Source organism: Pleurodeles waltl, chromosome 1_1, assembly GCF_031143425.1.
Source record: "Pleurodeles waltl isolate 20211129_DDA chromosome 1_1, aPleWal1.hap1.20221129, whole genome shotgun sequence".
Classification (NCBI taxonomy): domain Eukaryota; kingdom Metazoa; phylum Chordata; class Amphibia; order Caudata; family Salamandridae; genus Pleurodeles; species Pleurodeles waltl.
This window is the reverse complement of record NC_090436.1, coordinates 783,820,547-783,833,645: the sequence shown is the minus strand read 5'-3', so window position 1 is coordinate 783,833,645 and position 13,099 is coordinate 783,820,547. Positions and strand designations below refer to the sequence as shown.

The following is a 13,099-nucleotide window of genomic DNA, read 5'->3' as shown; positions in this document are numbered from 1 at the left end:
GTAAGCTTTTGATCTGCATGAGCCACAGGATCAGCAATTATAAATGTATTTCCAGAATGACTTCTCACATTCCTAGACAAAGGAACACAAACAATCCTTATTCTACCTGATTTCTCTGTAATGTTTGATACAGTAGACCTTTTGCTTTTGATAAAAAGACTTAAGGAGTGGGCCTAATGACAGTCACTGCTGTGGTCTGGATTGCATCTTTCCTAAAACAAATGGAATCAGAAGTTCAGCATGAGCTCAATGGAGTCTTCCACACAACAGTCACCCTAGGTGTCCTACAAGGGTTTCTCTGCCCCTTCACCTTTTCCATATATGTGTGTACCATCAAGTTCTCTTATTTAACACCAGCTTGAGCTCCATATGTATGCAAATTATATTCATTTTCACCTAGGTCTAGAAGAAGTTTAAACCACTCAAACAATCATCAGCAGTTGTTCCGATCAAATACTTTACCCGATGCTTGAAAACTACTGTGGCCTTAATGGAAAAAGCTGAAATCCTTATTATGGGCAGTCTGGGCGACATGCCAACCCTATTTGATTGACCATCATCAATTCCTGAAAATAAGAAACGTGTAAGAGTTTGTTATAAGACTGATTTATCACTTCCCCAAAGTTATCAAAGTGTTACACTACAACATTGCTCTTTTACTCCAAATGATTCATGAAGTGGAGCTAATTAGATTCTTAGCTATGGCTGTACTGGACTACTGAATCAGTGTATGTGCACCATCTTCTCCAATAAACTAACCTAAGGCTATGGTCCCAAAGGCAAGCTGTAAGATGCGTCCTTAACCTAAAATGCAGAGACTGCATAAAGTTTAAATTCTCTCCATTGGCGCCCAGGTAAAGTAAACATCATCCTTCTTGTTAATCGAGGTATAGGGACAATAAGCCTAAACCTACAGCACCCGTATCCTAATTTTGTGTTTTATAGAACGCTGACCTTGAGAGCCAGCAACACACACATATGTGCAATCACCTGATAACAACCTTGGGGAGATGGTAACATTTGCCGACTGAACTTAATAGAGATGAACCTCACTAAGGAATGTATATGTATCTTTATGTCTTGATAAAGAAGGCGACTTAGTAAAACGTGTTGGCTGTTTGGAGTTTGATCAAGATGTTCATGTTCTTTGACTGAGTGGATTGGATCACACAATCATGAATAAAAGACTGATCTTTGAGAAAATATACCGGAGTTCATTTTTTCAATCTTGGAATAGATGATTCAGTGTATTCACAACTAACCTCCTCTGGTAACTTTAAATTAAACCCTTCGTGTCAACCAAGCCAAGACTCTCATGTTGTCCAAATTACATTTTACCACCCAACAAGATTTTAATCTAAGCATTAGAGATATGGAGATAGACAGCTGAGAATTAGTGGTCCAAAACTTTGGTTGTGACTGAAGAGAATACTAAAGGCATTGCAAAGTGCTCCAACTTCAGGAAGCTGCTAAACAATTAACTATTTAAATTGCATTCTTATTAGCCCAGAGCGTGAATGTAGAAAGCTATTGGCCAGACCCAGTGCTTGATTTGTGAATAAATAAGTGCTAGGGCCCTCACCAGGAGGCCACTGCAACTTGCACGACCCATTGCCCTTACCAACGCTGTCAGTGACAGTACCAACACTACTACTAACTATAATACACCTACAAGTTTTAGAACTTAAAGTATTCCAGGCCCCAAATCTTCAATAATGACTTGGGCGGCAGGCATTAGTCATTTTGAAAGTATATTAAATAAATAAACAAAGGTGGTTGTGCTGCTCTCTAAATTAGACAAACAGCGCCACTATGTGGTAGACTGTCAGAAGTGCCAGTGTTGACAATTAAGTGCCAGTGCTGAACACCAAAACCACTGTCTCAAATTAAGCACAGGCCAGACGCCAACCACAATCTCTTGCCTATCAGGTAACATTGTTATCTTTCTGGTATTTGCTGTATTCCTCGATGCCCCTTTCTCAGTCTTTGTCATCTCCATAGATATTCAGTAATTTATGTTTACACCCTGCCAGGCATTGAAGTGACCTTCTTGTGGCATTTAAGTGTTATAGAAAGCACTGAAATAATCAAAGATACAACTTATTTTTCTCCTCCTCTCTGTCTGCTGTGCTGCTACTCTGTGGTCGTTTCATGAATTCCCAGAGTGACATCCCATAGCTTGTTTAATGAGCTATCTCAGGCGTTTGCCGGCTTTGTTAAATTGTCTATTTTACATTTCACGTTCACGTTTTTTGGACTGTACTTTTAAGTATTTTACTTTGTTTGTCATAGGCCCTTTAATAGATTCACTTCATTGATTTCATGTGTGTGCTAATAGCCATAACCCCAGATTAACCACTGGTGAACAATTCTATGCTTCTTGGTTGGGCTTAATGTGCAAGTGTTTAATATACTTTGTTTAGTCCGAGTTTCCATAAACAAAACTGGTCGAAAAACTACAGGCTTTGATACCCGTGAAAACGTAATAATAGCGTAATTTACTGGGGCAGCGGGGTTTAAGAAACCCCTGACAGGAACAAAAGCGCACATGGGTTCAGTTCTGACCCCTCCCCCACTCACCGTCACTTACCTTAAGGAACCCCCTCCCCCTGAGCCTGGTGAGCCCCCAATCATTCGCCCTCGCGCACCCTTTTGCCCTGAGAGGCCCTGGTCGTGAATGGTCGATGAAAGGCAGTGCTTAGATTGATGGCTATGCAGAGCGCCCAACGGTCTCTCTCCCCCTCTCAAAGTTGGAAGTGATGGTGCAATTAGAGGGGTTAATCCACTTAACATGTTTGCATGATGTCAACCGCACCGGTTTTGTGGTCTGATGACTTTCCCATACTTGATGGGAGTATATGCATATTTTAATATGAAAAATAATCACGTGTGTTTTGCAATGTTTATTGCTTTTTGTGCAGCTTATACTCTGCTTTCCAATGTGAGGCCGAATATTATCGCACCACAATGGCAACATCTGCCAGGGAAATTAAAACAAAATCTCCTCCCCGAGGAATTTCTGCCTGCTTGAGCGAAAGCTGTGTATATACTGCGAATGCCAGGAAATTCTGACATGTTGTTAGTGTAAGCACTTCTAAAATCTCCTTTTCGCTCTTCTCTTTTAGCAACTGCACTGTGTTGTGGTTGGAAGCGAGAATGCCAAGCGATATTTTGAGGCTGTTCAAGGATCAAAGGACCATCAAGGCGAGCTCTTTGGGATTCACAACCTTTTCAAACTGCGGGCCAGAGGGTCCTGCCTGACGAGAGACATCCTGGAGGTGTGAACCTTTCAGACTAACTGTTTGCATCATTGTAATTCGTCTAAGCTACCATGTCCAAAATCTAAGTATTGGCTCTGTGTTTAACTTTCAGGCTGTTGGTTTAAAGAAGCCCTTCATATCTTAGCAAGAAGCATGATCAGTCCACGTTCATCCTGTGATGGGCGTCAATGTTTGGGTTCATGTTGGAAATTAAAATGTTTGCGTAGGGCAGGGGCTAACAGAACGTCCTGTCGTACTGCAAGTTTAACTGTATAACGCGAATACATAATAGAGTTCAGCTGTTTCAAACCGAAAATATAAATTTTGCAAAACTTTTGTTACAAGGATAAATTAAATGCTGTGAAAGGCGCAACATATCTTATACTCCATACCTAAACCTGGCCATAGAGAGCAGCGTTAGTAATAATAAGTGCTTGTTTTTCATGTAGCTCTGGATACCGCACCTCTGTAGGTTTTAGGCACTCCAAATAGTAGGTGTTGATTAGTCAGTTCAGAGGTACTCAGCGTACTGGCCTTGGAAGGAAGGTAGGGTAGACCTTGTCGGATTCAAGCTTGAGACTTTCAGGCATATATATAATACTTCTGCACTCCTGTCCATGTGATGATATTTCCTGCCAAGAGAACATACTATGTCTGTTTGCTGATGGCGGGCAACAAACTACAGCAGCCCACATTGATCGTTTTCTGGGGCCCTGCTAGAATTGCTTTCTTACACCGCGTTGACCGGACAGCTCATTTCCATGGTATTTAATGTAGCTGCATGAGGGTTTTTTGAATGTGTACCTTTATCTAGCTTCCATTGAAGCATAGGGATTAAGACACCCGCTAACAGTGGTTTGTAACAGAAAGGTTCGGATTAGAAACATTGTATCCTTCGAGGTGGTAACCATTGGCATATTGAATGAATGAAATAATTAATTATGTTATTGGTAAAGCGAACAGCTACCCAGAACGAGTGTCCCGGTGCTGCAACCAGTGTAACGTGGAGGGGGGAGGGGTAGTACATATTGAAGGGATGAGTCTTCAGGGATTTACGGAAGACAGGTTCATTTTCTATACTTCAGAGCTTTTCCATATTGTAGCTGCTTGTACGAGGAAAGAGGCACCGCCACGTCTAGATTGTTTTTTAAACATGAGGTGGATACCAACTGAGCGTTACAGGACTGAAGATTTCTGTTTGTATGGTACTTTGACTCTTTTGTTGGACAATTCATGAACATAATGGAATAAATCTGTCTCTTGATCTCAACAGGGAACTGACTACTGGTGTTCTCTAATACTCTGGGCCGTAGGCGGCTGCGTGCTGCTCTTTCTCAGGGTACAGATGATGTATCTGTCGGGCTCTAATGTGCTGCAGCCTTCCTAACGTTCTCTGACACAGTTGTATACTTCAGCAACAATAAAAAATCCTAGGATTGATGTACTCTTGGTACTTTGTTTTAAAGAACTCCAATAGCAACTGTGTTGTTATGGTTACGTCTGTTTTTTCGTTGAAAATCTGGTTTTAGTTTGCTTATAACGTTGATGACGTCTGATCATTCTGCAAGGAACTTTGCATTCAAACAGCATAAGTAACCAAGTATTTAAGTGTTAATTGTGCATTCCGGCAAGGCGAGGAAAATTAAAGTGAGGTTCAAAAAGTAGCATTTTTAATATTAACAAAATTAGGAAATGTGTGTTCTGCTATGGTGGTAAAAAGCTGCTGCATAGAATTATATTATACTAGGCATGAAAACACACATTCGCTCAGGCTAGTAAAATTCGTTTGCTTGGTGTAAGATCGGTTAACTAGGTTATGAGATATCGATGAAAATGATGTACAATCTTTGAAGTAAAGTATATTTGCACTGGTAGTTCACAGATCTAATGCTCGAATCCTCTGAGGATAGTACATTTTTTAATTTAAAAAAATAAATTAATTCAGTTGGCAGAGAGAGCATTTTTTCCTCCGTCTAATAACGGATCTACAGGTCCCCAAATGATTCAAAGATCCAGGCAATCTAATTAGCTGGCATCAACTGAAAAGGTTTATTGTGGCAGCAGTTATTATTATATATATATATATATATATTATTTTTTCACTTAAAAAAAACAAAGGTTTCAGGGACGTTATAGTTAGACTCACATTTTAAACGTACAAAACCATAGAATTTCACCTGTCGTAGTTATCTCAAGTAACTATAACTCATACCCTAAGGTAACTATAGCTCATGCCCTCGCCATGCACTGCTAATTACCCGACAAATTACAGCACTCATTACATCTTTGATAACATCAATGACAATAGCAATGTGTAATATTTGCAGTAAACAATTTTGCAAAAAAACTGTAGATGGTTGTGGCCTCCTTGATGGACTGTTTCCAGACATACCTATGACATGTAACCCACATGTGAGAGGAAAGAAACGTTAATGTTCCATTACAAGGAAGGCTTAACAGTGAAAACGCTAGTAAATAAACAAATACACTGCCAAGCGATCCTAGAATCGGCCAGCAGTGGCTCTCTTATTCTCTGCATCCAAATGTAACTAACGTTTATACCAAACATCTTCCTGGTCTTACTCTTTGTCATTGCAATGGTCTAACCATGCAGTGACTCCAATCTCTCTTTCTCTCTCTCCATCTTTTTATGGGATGGAAGAGAGAGAGTGACTGGACCATTGGGGGAGCCTGAAGGCCCCCCAGGGTCTGCAAGAGCCAGCATTGCTCCCAGAAGCAGAGAGCTGCTTTAAATAGCAGCTCTTTGCTTCTGGGAGCAATGCTTTCCTATGTCTTCCCTGCATGCATGTTTGCGTGTAGAGAAGACAGATGAAAAGTCAGCTGAGCTGTTTGACAGCTCCTGCTGTCAGAAAGCCGGCTTTGTTTGCTTTTGCTTGTCAGCTCCCACCAAGCAAAAGCAAACAGCTATGTCCTGGAGTGGCCTTGGGGTGTGCTGGTTCCCAGGGCCATCTTTGGCTCTTCGTTGGGGGCCATGGGGCCCCCATCCAACATTACACAGCCCTGGGTTAGGTGATGGTCCCCGGGGCTATGCAGCGCCCCCACATCATGTTTGTATAAAGCCCAGGGAAGAGCTGCGGGGCAGTGGGGGCTGTAAAACCTTGGGGAGGTGAATTTAATTGAACTGATTGTTTGTATAGCGCAACTGTCACTCCCATAGGAGGACCCTGGTGCTGTAACAGACAGTATATGTGAAAGGTGAGCCAAGTAGGGAAGAGAGATCCCAATGCAACAGAGAGATGATGACTCACATAATAAGGGAATAGCATAGAGAATCAGGGATCCCAAAGATCCATGTCTTGAACAGTTTTCTGAATGCTGATTCTGAATTGATGAGCCTTAAGTGACTTGGAAGGGAGTTCCAAGCCTTAGCCCCGAAGACAGTTCCAGATTTTCCTCCTCTCGTTTTCAGTCTAAAAAGGGGTGGTTTAAGCAGATTGTCCTGGGAGGATATCAGGGTTCTACTAGTGGTGTAATGAGTGAGCCTTCTGTTGAGAAATTTCGGGCCAGTTTCATTGAATGACCTAAAGGTCATCAAGACAGTTTTGTAGAGTACCCTCTTATGGATCAGCAGCCAATGTAGGGTTTTCAAAGCTCCGAAGGTGGACAATCTTACCAGAAGTTTAAGAACTGCTCTGGCGGCAGCATGGTGTATAACTCGGAGATTATGTATAACCTGTTTGGAGGATCGGGCATACAGGATATTTAAATAGTCCAACCTTGAGGTGATAAATGCACATGCTACCATTTTCCTGGCGATAAGGGGCAAAAGATTGAACATTTTCTTCAAAGATTTTATTAAATTTAACCAGGTACCTGCAACCGCAAGGGCTGGAGGCCAAAACAACAGCCGATAATCAAATTTAATTCCCAGGTTTCTAACAACCTCTGCTGTGGTAGATGGGAGGGGCTGCATCTGGCCACCAAAGAGAGGGAACAAAGCCATTTGCCTTGCCAAGTAGCAGGATCTTGGTTTTATCTGTGTTACACTTATGGTGGTTAGCATGCATTCACTTGATAATGGCAGCCAAGCAATTTTTAAAGTTCAGCTCTGATCCCAGAGAAGATTTATCTAATGATAATACCAAGTGGGTATCATCCTCATCTAAGATCGTATCTATTCCAAATTATGATATAAGGGAAATTAGAGGAGCCATGTAGGTATTAAACAACTCTAGGCTTAGTGAAGAGCCCTGTGGAACTCCGGTGGTGACTGTGGTCTCTTTCCGATGTTTAGGTGCCCAGCTTAATCAGCTATTTACGAATGGTGAGAAATGAGTTTATCAAAGAACAAGCCGCCCCTTCAATCCTGCACTCTCTGATACAATGGAGAAGAATGTAATGGGAGATGGTATCAAATGTTGCCGATAGGTCTAATAAAATCAGCATTCTTCCCCTCATCAAGTGTTAGTTTTAAGGTGTCTGCAATTTTCAGCAGAGCTGATTCAGTTGAGTGCTTTGGGCATAAACCTGATTGGACGGGATGAAGTACATTGCCCCTTTCTGTAAAGGCTAATAGTTGGATGGGAACCAGTTTCTAAATTGTTATACTCATAATTGACGGCAAAGATATAGGGCATAAATTAGATAAAGTTAGGGAAATTGCAAGAGGTTTATTGTTTAAAGGTTTAACTACTGCCAACTTCCAGTCTACCGGGACCTCTATTGTCTCCAGGGAGTTGATAAGAATTTGATTGATCACTGGGTTGACTATGTCTACCAACTTCTGAAGGACCAGGCGGGGACAGGGGTTGTTGGGTGATTAATGGCCTAATGGGACAGGGCAAATGAGATTGTTTGAAAAGTCATCAATGTGTTTGTACTTTCACTCAAAGGTTCATTTGCCTCCATACCGCTAGAAGGGGGACCCAGTGTGATGAAATTTACTTCTTGTCTACTGTACTTTCTCAAAAAAGTAACATAAAATATGGTCGCATAATGCCTGAGATGGCGGGATCTGTTTGTCCAGTGCCTTCGGTTTAAGGAAGTAGCTTGAAATCTTAAAAATAAGCTTTTGATCAAATTTGACAACCTATATTTGGGTGGAATAGTAGGCTTTTTTTAGCTGTCTTGATCTGCTTATGATAGACTTTTAGTGCCGTTCTGAATTGCACCAAAACGTCTGAATCAAATGCCTCACGCCAGTTCCCTTTGAGTAATGTTGCTCTCTCAGAGCCAAATTTAATCAAGGGGCTGGAGGTAAAGATTTTGGCCTTTTCTTCTGCGGTGTAAAATATGTTAATCTGGTGGCTGCTTGACATATCAACCTATTTAAGGAATGAACATTATCGGAAGTTCTCCCTTGTAGGGTGGGAGTAGATTTAAGTAGAGATTTTGAGAATCTGGGATCCATAGCCAGCTTTCTCCACCTGTAAGTAGTGGAGGGAACCATGTAACGGTCTGGGAAGGGCTGATTACCCTGCTCACAGATGAATTTAAAGGGAACTAACGTGATCTGAATAGCTCAGCCAAATGGAACCCTTCTACGGCTAGATTGGCGTTATTAGTGCAGATAGAGTCAAGTGTGTGGCCGCCTTAATGAATAGGTCCTGAAACTAGATTGTGTAATCCGAATATCATAGAACCAAGGGAGACAAAGCTTTGCCTAGTGAGGCCAGGAACATTGAGCTTGTGCCAGGTGGACGGTAGATCAGAGCTCCCACAAAGGATTGGGCGGAGCTGAATCCTAAACTTTCAACTCTTGTTAGTGAGCTGAGATTGAACATGTCTACCTGGAAAGTGTCTCTGAAGATAATAGCAAGCCCTCCTCGCTGATGAACAAACCTGTCACGACTGGAGATAGTGTAACCTGGGGAAGAGCAAGAGCAATATCTGGGTTACTCCCATTGCTTTAACCAGGATGCAGTAATGAACAAGAAGTCGACCTGCAGCTCTGAGATGAGGTTGGAGGCTTCTTGGGCATGTTTAGGGAGGTTGTTGGCATTAATCAGGCCACCCTGCAGTGTGCAGTCTTTTGAGCCGGTGAAGGTTCTAGAAATAAGGGATCTAATGTCCCAAAGTATGCTTTACATTTAATACAAGAAACCGGACCCTCTGTCTCGCTTAAGATAATACTATCACAGTGTAAAGTAGCTTTATTAAAAGTTTTTAAAAAGTTTGCTGACATATGGGTACTTGGTGGAAAAGGGACAGTGTGGCTGGTGCTGGCCGCATCCCGGTCACGGGTGGGCGCAGACGGGCTTGCCTTTGGCGCGACTTCGGCGCACCTGCTGCACGTCCATGTCATGTGGCAATTTAATTAGGGAAGTTGCAGGCACTTAGAAAAAGACTAGAATGCCCAAAACCAATATGGCGACTCTGTATGGCTTCCTGTAGAACTTGGAAGTGACGTAGAGGTGCAATTCAAAGTAAAAAATATCAAGTATCTTAAAAGGGACTTTCTTTTTATAAAGATTCTCCCACCATCAAATTCCCAAAATTCACAAAGTTATCACAGTTGCCAGGGATCGCAAAGTTAGTGGATTGTTTCAGCAGCAGACTCACCAGTTAAAAATCAGGCTGTCGGCTGTGCGTCAGCATCATGTAGCAATTTAAATAGGGAAGTTGCAAGCACTTAGAAAAAGTTTAGAGCACCCAAAACAAATATGGCGAGGCTGTATGGCTTCCCCGGGAATCAGGAAGTGAGGTAGAGGTGCGTGTGCAAAGTAAAAAAAAATATCTGGCACCTGAAAACATTTAAAAGCAACTTTTTTTTTCAAAAGATTCTCCCACCATTAAATTCCCAGAAGTCACAAAGTTATCACAATTGTCAGGGATCACAAAGTTAGGGGATCGTTTCAGCAGCGGACTCCCCAGTTAAAAATCAGGCTAACTCCCTTGTGGGGGTCCCTTGGCCTGCGGAGGGGGGCGTGTGCGCCCATCTCCCCATATTAAATTAGCACTGCCCCTGGGACTTGGCCCACCTGGGGACTTCAAAATGAAGAAGCACGGAGCCCACACTTCGTTTTAATTATTTTTTATTTTTGCCGGATCTCTGATTGTGGTGAAAAAATGTTAAAAAGTGCCTTTCAGCTTTGGAGGGACCCAGCACCAGAGCTTAGGGGTCAGGCTGTGTCTTCCCTGGACCCTTCTGTTTTATTTTACAGTTTTGTTTTTTGAGGGGCTCGGGTGAAGCTGGGTCACAAGATGGCTGCCAACACATCCTGGTTTGAAATGTTGGCAGCCAATTAGAGGTGTGCATTTGCCGTGCAGGAGCTCATCATTATTCGTGAAGTCCTCACTCTAGGTATAGAAATTTATTTTCCCTTTAATATCTCCTAAACTACTGGATGGATTTACACCTAATGAGTGAAAGTACAATGTGTGTAAAGGTCCTATGAGAATTAATGTGGGAAACAACTTTTATGACCCCCACCCCTTTATCTCAGCCCCCGCTTGACATATCACCTGGAATTTTCCATGCGCAACAAGAATCACCGGCACACTTTTTTGGGAAAATTTTGTGAAGATTCATCAAACGGTGCTATAAATATAGGCAAGTCAAAAAATGCTTTTTCCATGGAAACATGGTCCTAACTGTAACTACCTAGTGGTGACTGTCACTAGGTTACATATAACTAACTTTAGAAAAAAGTAATTAAAGGTCCCAGTCAAAATGGTTCAAACCAATACCACAATGAATTGATGTTAAAGGACAGTTGCCTGCCTCCATTGCCCTTTTCAAGAGGACTCCAACTTCCTTACCCAACACCCCATCGTGGAGAGATTGGTGCTCCAAGTCTCCGCTTTCTCTGTAAATCCTGGTCCATTCCCTTCCACACCAGTATATAGGGAATCCAAGAGGATGGAAACCTTAGTCAAGAAGATATTTTCTTCCACCAGCCTTGCACTACTGTCCATGAAAACCATGTGCCTTTTTGGCCGTTACTCCCATGCACTGCGGGATTCAGCTGCACAGGGGCTGCTCATGCTCCCGGAGGAGGCCAGGGCCATACCCTCACAAGCTATGGCAGACAGGAAAGATACAACCAAGTTCATGATCAGATGTGGGCCGTATACAACCGACCCGCTAGCCAGAGCAATATCTTCTTCAATGGCCTTACATCATGCCTGGCTCAGAACGACTAACTTTTGAGGGAATGTCCAAGTCTCGCTTATTGTCATGCCCTTTGACTCCCGTCGCTAAGGATAGCAGAGCTACAGCCAGGTCCTTGGACCTTTTCATGACCCCCGCCAACCTCTCTTTTCCCTCCTTTCAGGGCCACGTAAGGGCCTTACATCTGTGTCTTTACCCAACGAGCCTCCATACCACACAAGATTCCCAGCCTCTGGGTCACAGAGGACGAAGTACCCCCCCCCCCCCCACCACCACCATTCCCAGGTAGAGTAGCCAGAGGTAGAAGCAGACAAAACCGCCAAACCTTTGTAGTTCGCCGTCCAACTGTCATGGGCACCCAGTGGGAGGCAGGATACGCTATCATCAGCACCACTGAAGGTCGATAACATCAGACTGCTGTGTTCTCCAGATTGTCCGAAAGGGGTCCTCCCTTACATTCGTGTTGACCCCTATGCCCATGCTACCCACTTGGGACAGGCTGACGGAGGACTAATTTTCCTTACATAACCAGGAAGTGGCGCTCTTTTGGCCATGAAAGCCAAAGAGAGAGTGTCAACCCATGCGTAGGTCGTGGTTGTTATTCCTGTTACTTTATGGTGCCCAAAAAGGAAGGAGGCCCTCGTCCTAACCTAGGAAAGATTCAGAATACTTATGCTTGCTCAAGTCTCTTACCTTACCAGCACCCCTCGGGTGTTCACCAAGGTGATGACGATGGTTGCAGTTCATCTGCGGAAATCAAGGGTACCAGTCTTCCCTTATCCCGACAACTGGCTGTTGAAGGCAGGCTTGCCCGAGTCAGTTGTCTCCCACCTCCATACTACGACGGATCTCCTGCATTTGCACGAGGTTCGCTGTCAATGTGGTGAAGTCAAACCTGACTCCTTTTCATACGGTCCCTTTCATCTGAGCTCTTGTGGACATGGTGCATTTTTGGGCTTATTCTTCCGAATGGCGAGTCCAGGATATTCAGGTTATGATACAGATATTTCAGCATCTATCCTGGGTTTTGGTGAGACTGACTCTAAGGCTGCTGGGCCTCATGGCCTCCTGCATCCTGCTTGTGACACATGCCTGATGGCATGTGCAGTCTCTGCAGTGGGACCTGAAGTTGAAGTGGGCACATTCTCAGGGGATTCTCTCCAGCATGGTTCAGATCTTGGCAGGAGCTGCAATGATGGTTAACTAACAGTGATTGGGTCAGCTGCAGGCCCCTCTCCCTTTCCCAGCTGGATCTGACAGTAGTGACAGATGCACCACTCCTGGGATGGGGAGGCATCTGGGAGAGCTGGAGATCAGAGGCCTATGGTCTCCAGTGGAATCTGGTCTCCACATCAATCTGTCGGAACACTGGGCGATCTGACTGGCATTGAAAGCCTTCTTACCCTACATCAGTGGAAGGCTAGTGCAGGTGTTCACTGCACCACCACCATGTGGTACTGCAACAAACAGGGTGGAGTCGGGTTGTGGACCATTTGTCAAGAGGCCCTGCACTTTTGGACATGGTTGGAACGTCAGGTGGTGGTTCAACACCTGGCGGGCTCTTTGAATGTCAGGGCAGGCAAACTCAGGCAAAGATGTCTAGGGACCACAAATGGTGTGTCCACCTGGAGGTGGTGCAAGGTCTTTTTCAGCAGTGAAGAGAGCCTTGGTTAGATCTGTTTGTCACTGCAGAGAACATGCTAGAGTTTCCAAAGGCAGCTTTCGCTTGAAGATGCTTTTGTCTCGATTGGAGCCCAGGCCTTCT

The 13,099-nt window shown here is 43.6% G+C and overlaps 1 protein-coding gene across 4 annotated transcripts in view; it reads left to right on the top strand.

Annotated features, from left to right (window-relative positions):
• The window catches only part of ERCC6L2 (ERCC excision repair 6 like 2), a 1,058,011-nt gene that overhangs the window by 583,442 nt on the left and 461,470 nt on the right, over positions 1 to 13,099 (top strand). For 3 of the 4 annotated variants that reach the window (XM_069227916.1, XM_069227908.1, XM_069227899.1), the window contains one exon: positions 3,126 to 3,278. In XM_069227916.1, the coding sequence (XP_069084017.1) occupies positions 3,126 to 3,278 (153 nt within the window). Of the gene's footprint in view, positions 1 to 3,125; positions 3,285 to 13,099 lie in introns of those variants that run through there. The other variant, XM_069227925.1, reaches the window with a different exon arrangement.